This window comes from Polypterus senegalus, chromosome 3 (genome assembly GCF_016835505.1).
Source record: "Polypterus senegalus isolate Bchr_013 chromosome 3, ASM1683550v1, whole genome shotgun sequence".
NCBI lineage: Eukaryota > Metazoa > Chordata > Cladistia > Polypteriformes > Polypteridae > Polypterus > Polypterus senegalus.
In genome coordinates, this window is record NC_053156.1 from 91,637,718 (window position 1) to 91,653,012 (window position 15,295).

The window sequence follows — 15,295 nt, forward strand, 5'->3', positions numbered from 1 at the left end:
AATCACACACAGGAAATGTAATATGTTTATCTACATATATATATACACTGCTCACAAAAATTAAAGGAACACTTTAAAGAAACACATTAGATACATCAGATCTCAATATGAAGTTGGATATCTATACAAATAACGACAGGGCAATGTCTTAGGAACAAAAGGATGCCAAGTCTTTTAATGGAAATAAAAGTTTTCTGCCTACAGAGGGCTCAATTGTGTAGACACCCTAAAATCAGAGTGAAATGAAGATGTGGCAGGCTAGTCCATTTTTTCAAAAACTTAATTTCTGCTACTCAAAATGCTTTTCAGTATCTTGTGTGGCCCCCACGAGCTTGTATGCATGCTTGACAACGTCGGGCATGCTCCTAATGAGACGACGGATGGTGTCTTGTGGCATTTCCTCCCAGATCTGTATGAGGGCATCCCTGACCTGTTGTACAGTCTGAGGAGCAACCTGGCGGCGCCTAATGGACCGAAACATAATGTCCCACAGATGTTCTATTGGGTTTAAGTCAGGGGATCGTGAAGGCCATTCAATTGTTTCAATTCCTTCATCCTCCAGGTACTGCCTGCATACTCTTGCCACATGAGGCCGGGCATTGTCGTGCATTAGGAGGAAACCAGGGCCTACTGCACCAGCGTAGGGTCTGACAATGGGTCCAAGGATTTCATCCTGATACCTAATGGCAGTCAAGGTGTCTTTGTCTAGCTTGTAGAAGTCTGTGCGTCCCTCCATGGATATGCCTCCCCAGACCATCACTGACCCACCACCAAACTGGTCATACCGAATGATGTTACAGACAGCATAACATTCTCCATGGCTTCTGCAGACCCTTCAACGTTTGTCACATGTGCTCAGGATGAACCTGCTCTCATCTGTGAAAAACACAGTGTGCCATTGGTGGACCTGACAATTCTGGTATTCTATGGTAAATGCCGATCGAGCTCCACTGCGCTGGGTTGTGAGCACAGGGCCCACTAGAGGACGTTGGGCCCTCAGACCACCCTCAAGTCTGTTTCTGATTGTTTGGTCAGAGACATTCACACCAGTGGCCTGCTGGAGGTCATTTTGTAGAGCTCTGGAAATGCTCATCCTGTTTGTCCTTGTCCAAAGGAGCAGATACCAGTCCTGCTGATGGGTTAAGGACCTTCTATGGTCCTGTCCAGCTCTCCTAGACTAACTGCCTGTCTCCTGGAATCTCCTCCATGCCCTTGAGACTGTGCAGGGAGACACTGCAAACCTTCTGGCAATGACACACATTGATGTGCCATCCTGGAGAAGTTGGATTTCCTGTGCAACCTCTGTAGGGTCCAGGTTTCGCTTCATGCTACCAGTAGTTACACTGACCATAGCGAAATGCAAAACTAGTGAAAAAAACAGTCAGAAAAGATGAGGAGGGAAAATGTCAGTGGCTTCCACCTGTTAAACCATTCCTGTTTTGGGGGTAATCTCATTGTTGCCCCTCTAGTGCACCTGTTGTTAATTTCATTAACAGCAAAGCAGCTGAAACTGATTAACAACCCCCTGTGCTACTTAACTGACCAAATCAATATCCCAGAAGTTTCATTGACTTGATGCTATACTCTGATTAAAAAGTGTTCCTTTAATTTTTTGAGCAATATATATATATATATATATATATATATATATATATATATATATATACTGTGCACATTAAGAAAATGTACATTCTCCCCCCAAAAGATTAATTTATATGTAAAGCACAGTTCCAGCAAAGTACTGGTTTTTGTAGTCAATGACTTGCTGTGCTAATAAAGGACTCTAATTAATAATATGAAACTAACACTGTAGTAGACAGAACTTAATTTATCTGTTTGCATTGTGTCGGAAAAGGCTGCCATTCAATTTGTTTGGCTTTTAAATCTTAGCTATCGTATAAACATAACACACATAACCATTCTGAAGCCCATTCAATACAAATTAGGATTGCAGGGGGCTGTAGGCCATCTCAGCAGCACTGGGTGGAAGGCAGAAAAGCAGCTCTAGACAGGGTGCCAGTCCATCACAGGGCCTACTCACACAATACACCCATGCTCAAACAGCCAATTTGGAATCCACAGTTAATCTAATTAGCCCATTATTGGGGATGTATCTGGAGGAGAATCCAGACCAACTTGAAATATGTAGACTCCATAAAAACAACAAATTTGAACATATGACATTGGCAATTTAAAAAATATCACTGTTATGCATATCCACAGTATGGGATATTTGTGTTTTTTGGCTTAAGATGAACATTTGCCATACAATCAGAAACAACAGGATGCTGAAAACAACATAACAAAAGACTCTTAAAGGGGAACAGTATAGTTTTTAATCTGGGAAAAGAAATAAAAAAATAAAACTTTTCTCAATTAGTTTTTAATTGTCAATTTGAGAAAAAAATGTAATTGTGATAAAAAACATCAGGGTTAACCACATGAAAAAATAAGCTTTTCGATTTAAGATCACTGCTACCTAATTATATAATATTAGCTATTGCCTAGGTATATTTTTATAATTGGTTTAAGGTAAGAAAGTAAATGTATGTGTTTTTGAAATGTTGTCATTACTGGCTACAAAGCTACTGTCCCTCCCATCCATCATCTGCACTATCACTCTATCAGTTTCTCTACTCTTATTACTCAAAAATTTGCTCTTTTTCAACCTGTGAATGCTGCTACTTTGTATTTCACAGTTTCATGATTGATATTTAACCCCACATTAATAAACTGAACGTCTTAAATTATTGAATCCATGGAAATCAGAAAGAATCTACAGTAGGGGAGACCAGGGAGATTGGCGTTCACAGACATTGCTGCAGATCTCCATATTATTATAGGAGGCAGCACCACAGCATTTGATAATGATATATAGATAATTCAAAGTTGACACATTCAACACTGAATTAAAATAGCTACATATATTGACATCAAACCCTAAAATTAAAACTGCTTCATCATAAAATGGACTTCAATAGATGTCTCCTATCAAGAAAGAGTAAAACACCATCTTCAGTCTTTCTCATTCTGTCATATTCTTAACAGATGTGGCTCATCTCTATCACACTTAAGCCTTGTTCACACGGGCGTTAAAATCGAGCGTTTTTTTTGCGTTCGTAGCGTCCGGTGAGTGCGGATCAAGCGCTGAGTGTTTTCTACACGTAGGAGTCAATGAGAGTGTTCACACGGGCTTTGGTGACGGCGCTTGTCCGCAGCGCGCTTATACGCATCAAAAACGTTGCATGCAGCTTTTTCTTGGCGTTCAAAACCCAACGAACGCAAGGAAACCGCTTCTAGTTCGTTTTCTGCGCGTTTATTTTACACTTCGGAGGACCGGATATATCCCAAACTTCCTTTAACCCGACGTTGTGCAGTCAGAGGATGAACCCAGTAGCGGTGGCAATTTTTTCTCTCCCTACGTCGCCGTATTACGAGTATTTTTAAAACAAGAAGAATAATATCTAACATAGCAAAATGGTCCATATTGAAAGGAGGCACCTCAAATAAAACGACAAGGGCTTTCATATCCAGTTCCCAACACTGCCTCCACAGGTTAACACACAAACTACAATTTGGGCTGCAGGCTGGCGTTAGACAGAGACAAACGAATGCCGTGTAGAAGTCAATCGATCGCCACCACAAAATGCAACATAAACGTCTAGGACGTTCAGAGCAAGTTCGTTTATCGAAAAACTTAACGCCCGTGTGAACAAGGCCTTAGTAACAATATGCTTATAACATCACAAAATAAAAGAGAGTGGTGAGCATAACAGCTAAACTTTCTCTGAGCCTTTTTTAGCCACTCATCACCATGGTCTCCTGGGCAGGTAAGGAACTAGGGCCCATCCCTAGAGAGATGCCAGCTCTCTGCCTTCCATTACAATGTCCAGTTGAGAAGTAAACAATTATAAGACGGCTAGATATAAATACCATCCATCCATCCATCCTCTTCCGCTTATCCGAGGTCGGGTCGCGGGGGTAGCAGCTTAAGCAGAGAGGCCCAGACTTCCCTCTCCCCGGCCACTTCTTCCAGCTCTTCCCGGGAGAATCCCATGCGTTCCCAGGCCAGCCGGAGACATAGTCCCTCCAGCGTGTCCTGGGTCTTCCCCGGGCCTCCTCCCGGTTGGACGTGCCCGAACACCTCACCAGGGAGGCGTCCAGGAGGCATCCTGATCAGATGCCCGAGCCACCTCATCTGACTCCTCTCGATGCGGAGGAGCAGCGGCTCTACTCTGAGGCCCTCCTGGATGACTGAGCTTCTCACCCTATCTTTAAGGGAAAGCCCAGACACCCTGCGTAGGAAACTCATTTCAGCCGCTTGTATTCGCGATCTCGTTCTTTCAGTCACTACCCATAGCTCATGACCATAGGTGAGAGTAGGAGCGTAGATCGACTGGTAAATTGAGAGCTTTGCCTTATGGCTCAGCTCCTTTTTCACCACGACAGACCGAAGCAGAGCCCGCATCACTGCGGATGCCACACCGATCCGCCTGACGATCTCACGCTCCATTCTTCCCTCACTCGTGAACAAGACCCAGAGTTACTTGAACTCCTCCACTTGGGGCAGGATCTCTCCCCAACCCTGAGAGGGCACTCCACCCTTTCCGCTGAGGACCATGCTCTCGGATTTGGAGGTGCTGATTCTCATCCCAGCCGCTTCACACTCAGCTGCGAACCGATCCAGAGAGCTAAAGATCACGGCCTGATGAAGCAAACAGGACAACATCATCTGCAAAAGCAGTGACCCAATCCTGAGTCCACCAAACCGACCCCTTCAACACCCTGGTTGCGCCTAGAAATTCTGTCCATAAAAGTTATGAACAGAATCGGTGACAAAGGGCAGCCCTGGCGGAGTCCAACTCTCACTGGAAACGGGCTCGACTTACTGCCGCAATGCGACCAAGCTCTGACACCGTTGTACAGAGACCAACAGCTCTTATCAGGGGTCCGTACCCCATACTCCCGAGCACCCCCACAGGATTCCCGAGGGACACGGTCGAATGCCTTTCCAAGTCCACAAAACACATGTAGACCGGTCGGGCAAACTCCCATGCACCCTCCAGGACTCTGCTAAGGGTGAAGAGCTGGTCCACTGTTCCGCGACCAGGACTAAAACCACACTGTTCCTCCTGAATCCGAGGTTCACTATCCGACGGACCCTCCTCTCCAGAACCCCAATAGACTTTTCCAGGGAGGCTGAGGAGTGTGATCCCTCTATAGTTGGAACACACCCTCCGTCCCCTTTTTAAAGAGGGGGACCACCACCCCGGTCTGCCAATCCAGAGGCACTGTCCTCGATGTCCATGCGATGTTGCAGAGACGTGTCAACCAAGACAGTCCTACAACATCCAGAGCCTTAAGGAACTCGGATCTCATCCACCCCGGGCCCTGCCACCAAGGAGTTTTTTGACCACCTCGGTGACTTCAGTCCCAGAGATGGGAGAGCCCACCTCAGAGTCCCCAGGCTCTGCTTCCTCATTGGAAGGCATGTTAGTGGGATTGAGGAGGTCTTGAAGTACTCCTCCCACCGACCCACAACGCGTCGAAGTGAGGTCAGCAGCGCACCATCCCCACCATATACGGTGTTGACACTGCACTGCTTCCCTCCTGAGACGCCGGACGGTGGACCAGAATCTCCTCGAAGCCGTCCAAAGTCGCTCTCCATGGCCTCCAAACTCCTCCCATGCCCGAGTTTTGCCTCAGCAACAACCGAGCCGCTGCTCCGCTTGGCCTGCCGGTACCTATCAGCTGCCTCCAGAGACCCACAGGACAAAAAGTCCTATAGGACTCCTTCTTCAGCTTGACGGCATCCTCACCGTGTCCACCAACGGGTTCGGGATTGCCGCCACGACAGGCACCACCACCTTGCGGCCACAGCTCCGTCAGCCGCCTCAACAATAGAGGCACGGAACATGGCCCATTCGACTCAATGTCCCCACCTCCCTCGGGACGTGGTTGAAGTTCTGCCGGAGGTGGGAGTTGAAGCTACTTCTGACAGGGGACTCTGCCAGCCGCTCCCAGCAGACCCTCACAACACGCTTGGGCCTACCAGGTCTGACCGCATCTTCCCCACCATCGAAGCCAACTCACCACCAGGTGGTGATCAGTTGACAGCTCGCCCCTCTCTTCACCCGAAAGTGTCCAAGACATATGGCCGCAAGTCCGACGACACGACCACAAAGTCGATCATCGACCTGAGGCCTAGGGTGTCCTGGTGCCAAGTGCACATATGAACACCCTTATGCTTGAACATGGTGTTCGTTATGGACAATCCATGACGAGCACAGAAGTCCAATAACAAAACACCGCCGGGTTCAGATCGGGGCCATTCCTCCCAATCACGCCCTTCCAGGTCTCACTGTCATTGCCCACGTGAGCATTGAAGTCTCCCAGCAAAACGAGGGAATCCCCAGAAGGTATGCCCTCTAGCAACCCTCCAGAGACTCCAAAAGGGTGGATACTCCAAACTGCTGTTCGCGCATACGCACAAACAACAGTCAGGACCCTTCCTCCCACCCAAAGGAGGAGGGAGGCCACCCTCTCGTCCACCGGGGTAAACCCCAATGCACAGTCGGGGGGCAATAAGAATGCCCATACCTGCTCGGCGCCTCTCACCGGGGCAACTCCAGAGTGGTAGAGAGTCCAGCCCCTCTCAAGAAGATTGGTTCCAGAGTCCAAGCTGTGCCGAGGTGAGTCCACTATATCTAGCCGAACCTCTCACCTCGCGCACTAGCTCAGGCTCCTTCCCCTTCAGAGAGGTGACATTCCACGCCCCAAGAGCCAGTTTCTGTAGCCGAGGATCAGACCGCCAAGGTCCCGCCTCGCCACCACCCAACTCACACTGCACCCAACCTCCTTGGCCCCTCCCATAGGTGGTGAGCCCATGGGGAGGAGGACCCACGCTACCTCTTCGGGCTGTGCCCGCCGAGCCCCATGGGTGCAGGCCCGGCCACCCACCTCCAGGCCTGGCTCCAGAGGGGGCCCCGGTGACCCGCGTCCGGGCAAGGGAAAACGTCGTCCAAGGTTTTTATTCTTCATTAGAGGATTATTGAACCGCTCTTTGTCTCATCCCTCACCTAGGACCAGTTTGCCTTGGTGGTTCTACCAGGCATAAAGCCCCGGACAACATAGCTCCTAGGATCATTGGGACACGCAAACCCCTCCACCAAGATAAGGTGACGGTTCAAGGAGGAGAGATATAAATACTTTCATCCAAAATACTATAAAAGACAGTTTTAGTTCCCATCCAGCCATGTGTTTCCTCAGATCTCTTGAACCAGCCAACTAAATGACAGCCTTCAGTCAGCTGGTGTTTCCCCAGTTATGAGGCACTAAAGTGCTAAACAGGCTGAGGAAAGACAGAATACTGATAATGCACTAGAAATCAACTACTGTCTTTGTCCAGCATTACATAACATATTCTTTATTACTATAGTAAATACAATGTCACTAGAGCAAAAACGTAACATGTCACTTCTGACTAAAGTGTCTGAAGTAACAAAAATATTTACACATAAGCTGTGCAGTTGTAAACTGTCTAATGAGGTATTACGTCCAGCCTCCACAAATAAAACAGAGACTAATGGTGATAAATTTTTAAAAATGTTAATACATAGCTTAGTGCTTATTGCACATTTTTCTTTTCTATCAGATTTCTTACTTCCGTGTCTTTTTGTTTTGATGGCGTGAAGAGAATCAAACCTATGAAAACCAGTAGGGACCACCAAATATTTATTTTTTTATGGTCAAATTGATTAGGTGCTTTGAGAGGATTTGGGAGGATTGGGTGTGATTTGTCACTGCTAAATCCCAGCCTGGAAGATCCAGGATTGACTGATCACTGTCTGAGGGATTTTGCACCTTTTCCTTGTGTTCCCATGGGGCTTTATTGGGTGTTCCAGTTTCCACCCTCATTCTACAGACATGGAGGTTATCTAGCAGCTCTAAATTGTCTAGATATGGCTGTGTGCATAGGTGTGTTTAATTCATAGTCAGTTTCTGTCCTTCACCTATGGCTGATACAATAGGCTCTATCCCCCTGTAACTCCATAAAGGGCAATGTTGCTTTAGAAAGTGGATAGTAAGAAGGACTGACTGATTGAAATAAACAGTGTGAATGGTAAGGTTGTGCTGCAACTACACCTGGCTTCCAGTGTTCAGACTAAAAATGATAAATGCATTCAGTTTCAGTTGATTTATTTTTGCATAGTGCTTTTCACAGAATGCTGGCACAGAGCATTGCACTAAATTCAAAGGTAGATGCAGACAGAAACTTTACAAATTACTAATTACATAATGAGTACACATAAAAACACAGGTTTGTTTAACAAGACAGAAAAACAAGGTAATTCAAAACTGATTAACATACAAACAGCCCAGCCATATATGTCCATTAATTCATTGTTAAACTATATATCACATCATTTTTGGTTCTATAATACTTGAATGAGTTGCTGTTCTTTTCAGCTCATCACAAGCTGTACACGTATTTTAAACGGCCAATGTGCAGATGATGTCCTCTATGAGTGGATAAGAAGAGTAGAAGGCCACATTTTGTTGTATTTTCTCTCAATAAGGAGTTTTGAACAGTGTATAGTATAATGTAAAAGATGCTGTACAAGCCATTGTTGTTTAGCAACACCTTGTAATTTGTCTAAGTTAAGGAGAAAGCCCTCATATTTTACCCTTGTAATCAGAGGCATGTCCTATATTTTCATAATTTGAGTTTATGTCTAATAATTTGGACTGCTTCCAGAGACTTAAGGCACTCCGACTGATTCATGGAATAGGTTGTTGAGAACTAAACCCCAGTCTCATGTGGGAGGGGTATTTTATCCATACACTACAAAGATTACCAATTCAGATCATAACATTTAGGTTTTTAACTATAGAAATGTCACTAGGGTATTAGTCTGAAAGTGTCACAATTCTCTGCATTCTCACGAATAACAATACTTACAATTCCTGGTTAATTATTAATTAGGAGCCTCAGTACTATGCAGTGGCAATCCCGCCTCCTCTAAGTACTGTATCTGCAGGACTACGTGAGTGCAGCTCTCTCGCTGCCATCCTGCTTTTCAGGTCTGCAGTAAAGATCACACTGCTGAAGGGGCACTGATACAACAAGCCTCTTTAGGTCATCTAAAAATATTTTCAAATATAACACCCTTTCTGGCTAAAGCCATTTCTTCATAAATTACAGAATGTGTTACAATAATTTTTCCAGTTGTAACCACTCACAACAGAATGGAGCTTCTTACTGATGGTAAAAACAGTCCTCTTGGGCCTCACTCCATAAGCAGACAGTAATAGAGCTTCCAATTAATTACTATTCCATGAAGCATTCTGATAACCACTACGCTCTGCTTAGTAAGCACTTTACTTCCTGACAGCTTAAAGATGAATTGTGCTACAGATACTATGGTACATACCACCATGAGTCCTGTCATCGTAGCTTAGGATTGCTGCACGTTTGTCTCTATAATGGGCTGTCTGATGCTTCACCCACTTTACCTAAAAGAAAGAGAAAAACAAACATATTGTAGGTTAAAATGTAAAATGCTTCATTAGCTACAGCTGTGTGCAAGGTAGACAGTGAGAATGCTAAAATTAGCTGTAGGCTTTGAAATTATCTTTCATTTATTTGTTTTTAACCCTGCTGCAAGAGAAGTTAAACAGATTGTACAGTCTTACTTTAGGGAAACACTTGTGTAGGCCCCCTAGTGGCAACAATTGTGTATAAGGTACAGTATGGTGTACTGTACTGAATTACAATTCCCACATTTTCTTATTCGAGTGATGTGGAAATGGGTTTATTTTGCCAGTGGCAAATGCTAGAGTACACATATGGCAAATACTTCAAGGATAAAATACTATATGTGGAATTTAAAATTTATAGTACTGTCACATGTACAGAGTACACTGAAATAATAGGTAATGGACAATGTATCTTTCCCCATTACCTGACACAATAAATGATGCTAAATATCACTGGGTTACATCAGTCTACATGGATGATGTAAACGGATGCTGCATGTGGTTGATATGGAGATTTTATCAACCATCCACTTTCTTAACTTAGCAAGAACCTTTTTTGGATAGAAAGCCAGTCCCTGGAAAGCCACACTAAGACACCAACCACACTTCCTATTACCAGGCCAATTCGGAGACGCCAGCTAATTTAAAATGTAATTCTGTGAAGTTAAACTCCACCTTGACAAAATCCACCCGGGCATGGGGAGGAGATGCCAAACTAAGCATCATGATGCACCAACATTGATGGACTGAAAGCCAGAAGTCTACGTGACCATCATCATCAGGTCCTTCCATGAAAACCCTAAATACAAAGAGGACTGTTTGACTTATGTTAGGTAGATTGCCCAGAGGGGACTGGGCGGTCTCTTGGTCTGGAACCCCTACAGATTTTATTTTTTCTCCAGCCTTTGGAGTTTTTTTGTTTTTTCTGTCCACCCTGGCCATCGGACCTTACTCTTATTCTATGTTAATTAATGTTGCCTTATGTTTATTTTTTATTGTGTCTTCTATTTTTCTATTCATTTTGTAAAGCACTTTGAGCTACATTTTTTTGTATGAATATGTGCTATAAAAAATAAATGTTGATTGATTGATTGATTGAACTCCAAACAGAAAAAAGAACAGAGAACAAGATTCCTGTAGCTTTGAGACTGTAGTATTTCTCATGCGCAATCCCTAAGTTTTACCTCAGTATCAATTAAATACATTACTAAGAGGGATTCAACAGTGACAGAGGGTGTCTCATTGCTAATTTTACGTCAGTATTAATTAAATTAATTACTAAGAGGGATTCAACAGTGACAGAGGGTGTATCATTGCTACATTTCCTAAAAGCATGTGGGTACAGACAAACTGCTAGATGTATCAAGCTCTGAATCAGTGTTTCTTAACCTTTTTGGGTGTCGTGACTCACTTTTTCCCATTTGCAAGTGTCATTGCAAACTACCAAAAGGGAGGTTCCTTTAGTAAATTGAGTGAAATCATTGGAGTTGGGACACACCCTTCACAACCAGCCACAACCCACTACCATTATAAACAGTGTGAAGGATGGCTGGTCGTTCATCCCGGCCAATACCCCCATGCCACCAGGTGGAGCCCTCCCTGCAGCATGGAGGTGCCCCGAACGCCAGCAGAGAATTATAGACGTTGGAGTTTTCCTTTACAGCCCTGCTGGATACCATGGGGGCCAATAGAAGGAGCTGCAGGGAGGAACAGTGACTATTTTCCCTATGCCCCGGAAGCACACATGGACAAGGGGAATCACGTGCTTCTGGGGTAAAGAAGAAGGTTTTTATCTGACACGGAAGTGTTCCTAGTCACGTGGACAGAGAGGGCAAAATACTTGCAGGGCAAGGTCTATAAAAGACTAAAGGAGACATCAGAGCTTTGAGCTGAGCTGGGTGGTAGGAGAGCAACGCGTCTGGGAGTGGTGGAGAGTATTATTGTTATTGATTTGTGATTGTTTATTGAGTATTGTGGAGGAGAGGGTGCTTTGTGCACTGTGGCAAGTAAATAAAGTCAACTATTGGACTTTTATTTGTTGTCTGACGTTTGATCGGAGGGTTCAAGGGAGCGATAGCGCCCCCTATCTGTCACAACAGTAACATCTGGAAACCCACACGTGGCAGCCTGTGATCCAGACCTGGGGCCTCATGCATAACGATGTGCATAGAATTTGCACTATAACATGACGTAAGAACAAAAGCCGGAATGTGCTTATGCACAGAAAAATCTAGATGCAGGAATCTGTGTGTACTCCAACTTCCACGTTCTTCCGCTCCATAAATCCCGGTCAGCGTGAAAAGTAACACTCGTGCACACTCCTTCTGTCCCGCCCCCAACTCCTCCCAGAATTACGCCTCTATGAATATGCAAATCAATATAAATCTCCCTTAAGCTCAGCCTTCTGTGAAAAGACAATGGAAAAAGCAAAAGGGAAAATGGAAGAATTTCAGCGATAACCAAGTGGAGGCAATGAAAAACATACCATTTGTTGGTTTAAAGAGTGGTATAAACAACAAAAGGAAGCTGATCGCCTGACATAGTCGCACAGTGCCCAAAATAAAAAAGAAGTTGTCACATATCAAAGTTGCCGTGAAAAGGCGAGTTGTAACCCACCATCTGAGTGTCATATGAAAGCTTATTAGGGTACAGAGAAAATAAAAGGCACACAGTAGGAAAAAAGCAGGAAATGTCAACTTCAATCTCGAAATTTCCACTTTAATTACGTAGTTTATTTTGTCATTAAAGTAGAACATCATAAATTTCATCTTAAAATCGTTTAAGTTTCTCAAATTACATCGTAATTAAAGTAGCACGTTAAATGCATTGTTTTGTATTTGATCCTTTGCTCTATGTGTGTGAATCACTACGTGCTTCCGCATTCTCTTTCTCCGACAGGACACAGAATCCATTACGTTTGTGATATTATAGCCTCTCTGAATAATTAAAATACTGAGATGTGTATCTTTTTCATGATGATAGGAGTTAAAGCATGTTATTAAACAGGGGAATATGGTGCGTGATTGTGCGCGACCTTCGATGAAATTATTGTAGCAGTACTGTCTCTTTCAAACGTACTAATCTCCAATTCCTGTCCTTACTTTTCATTCTCCACATACCCAATCGCCACACAATCAGCTCTGTAATAGATGTTAAGCCATCTGTAAGCTTACAATGACGATTCTTGAAAATTTTTAAGGAACATTGAAATATCTTTGTCTACAAGTTTAATTATTCTGTCCATCTATCCTTCCAATGTCGTGTCAGATCCAGAAAGAATACAGCACAAGGTAGGATCAATCCGTGAACTAGCTGGCGCTGCAGAACTGTATCCTCACATGTTTAATTATTACCAATACAGATTATTTAAATGAAGTTAAATATTTATATATATATATATATAATATAATCAACATTTTCTGCTGCATTTCATCTTAAAAATGATATTGTCATCATATGTAAATACAAGATTTTATAAAGTGGCGCAGGTTGTGCAATATTATAACTGTAGTGCAAGTTTACAGTGGGGTAATTGTACTTATAAGTACAAACAGTTCTACAAGGAGCAATTGATGGACTAATTGACTGTTTCTGAACCGCAAGGTCTGTACAGGAAAGTCTTTGAAACGTTTTGCTGTGGCTGAGGCAGGGTGGGCTTGATGCTGTATACCGATATTTCTCTTTCCGATCAGCTGCTGCTGTGGCAACCCTTAACGGAAGCAGCTGAAAGAAGAAAAAAAAGGTGCAGTGAGAGTAACAACGCTAAAGCAGTTATGGTATTTGGAATGCTATGGCTATTCCCTGGACGATTATATTGTTACACGTTAATTACAATCAGATGCATTACACTAATAAACAATATGCGGTTAGTTTCAGTGTATTTAGGAATATGGCTCTAAGAAATAAAGATAAACCACACAGGAACAGTAGCACTGCTTTGACCCCGGGTGCCGGCAGTCTGCAAAATCCAGCGGAGAACTTGCGTACGACATGGTATGAGGTACCATGGAAAAGTGCGTGGCTTTATGCCAAGTGTAGGTTTTATACATCGTGATTTGAACGTGGAAAAGTTCTTACACAATATTTCTGTGCGTACGCACCGTTTATGCATTGCATGAGGCCCCTGGTGTTTGAGAAACAAAACCCTAAATAACAGAAGTCATTAAAGTCAATAATACCTCTGTGACAGTTGTACTCAGAAGCATCAGGTTGAGCAGTCTTTTGTTTTGGTTTACCATCATGTGACCTGGGCTCTCCTTTCAAAATAATGTGCTTAAAACTGTCTTTACTTTTAAAAAATTTAGCCAAGGCCAGTATATATTTCATGGGAGTCTAGTTGGAGACCATGTAAAACTTTGCTACTACATTTGTTAGATTTCAGAGTACGCAACTAGCTTCTTGGCACAATTTCAGCTTTCCAAAATATCAGGAGCGTGATGCATTTTGACCGCCAACTGATGTGCTGCCTTCTTCCATTCTGTTTTTTCATGACAAACATGAGACATCAGACAGTGAAGCCTCACTTCTATGTGGCAGTGTAAAACACCCACTTAGCTTCTTTCCTTGCAGCTACATTGCATGCATTATAAATCTGGCTGAGCAGTCACATTGACAATAGCTGATCTCAATGATTTAGGATTGTCATGGTAATTTGCAAACTGGTTTGAATGAGTCGCTGGGGATGTCTACACAACAAGAGTTAATGGGAGTGCATTATGACAGTCATCGACTTGCTGAGATTATGTAAATATTATGTGATTATGTTAAGTCTACGATTGAACATTGCTAGTAAAGTCATGTATTGCCTAGCACAAGTGGTGCTGAATGTGTACAAGGGTGTGGCATTGTTAATTCTTTTTTACTGTAGTTGTAATATTAAACAATAAACTGTGATTCCAGGCTGGACAGCCTTCTTTTTTATTAAATGACTTGCCCAATACAAAGATATATTGTAGGGTGCATTTAAAAAATGGTGATGGGTTATGTAATAATGTATTAAGGTATTTTAGATATATGTATAGTACAACAAACTACAATTCCACAAGCCTGCCTCAAATATCAGGGCGAGGACGCTATAAAAATTGTGAAAAAATATTATGAATGTACTGTATAAGGAGAAGGGCAAACTCCAAAAAGTGTAAGGGGAAGGACTTTGTTAATTTGACTTTTTATGAAGAATCAGAAATTGTGTGGAATCAAGATGGGAATGAGATCTTCATGAATATACTGAACAACATAGCATAGCAGAGTGTAAGAGAAGGTCTACCATGGAGCAAATGAGGAAATAAAGTGTCCCAGGAGTAAATACAGATAAGAAGAAAATGTTGCAGTTGTGAATTGAGGGTGCAAATCATCCAAGGGGATAATGGAAACAGGTGGAACAGAAGTGGACAAGGCTATGTGATGGACAGAATATAAGAAGAGACCTAGTTATGTATGGAATAAATTGAAAGCATTGAAATGAGTGACTCCATTTAAAGACCAGTAATGTATCATTTTAACATTAGAAATGTAACACTGAGGTGGGTGGGAAATGAAAGTGTTAATATGAATGTTTTATGGACAACACTGCAAAGGCAGAGCAAAGAAAAGTATGGTAGCAAGGGTAGAAACAAAGGGAATGGCAATCATGTAAACAGAAGTGTGCCATCAGAAAATAAGTATATGAGGCTTGAATAACAAGAGAAGAAACCATGAACATAGAGGAAAGGAAGTAAAATAGAAATGAAGTAGGATATTTTATGTGTGTTAAAAC

The 15,295-nt window shown here is 43.1% G+C and overlaps 1 protein-coding gene across 1 annotated transcript in view; it reads right to left on the reverse strand.

The window, feature by feature from the left end:
- Window positions 1-15,295, reverse strand: part of LOC120526580 (neuroendocrine convertase 1-like) — a 672,113-nt gene that overhangs the window by 157,191 nt on the left and 499,627 nt on the right. Inside the window, exon 4 of the mRNA XM_039749744.1 lies at window positions 9,435-9,516. Within this exon, the coding sequence (XP_039605678.1) occupies window positions 9,435-9,516 (82 nt within the window). The remainder of the gene's footprint in view (window positions 1-9,434; window positions 9,517-15,295) is intronic.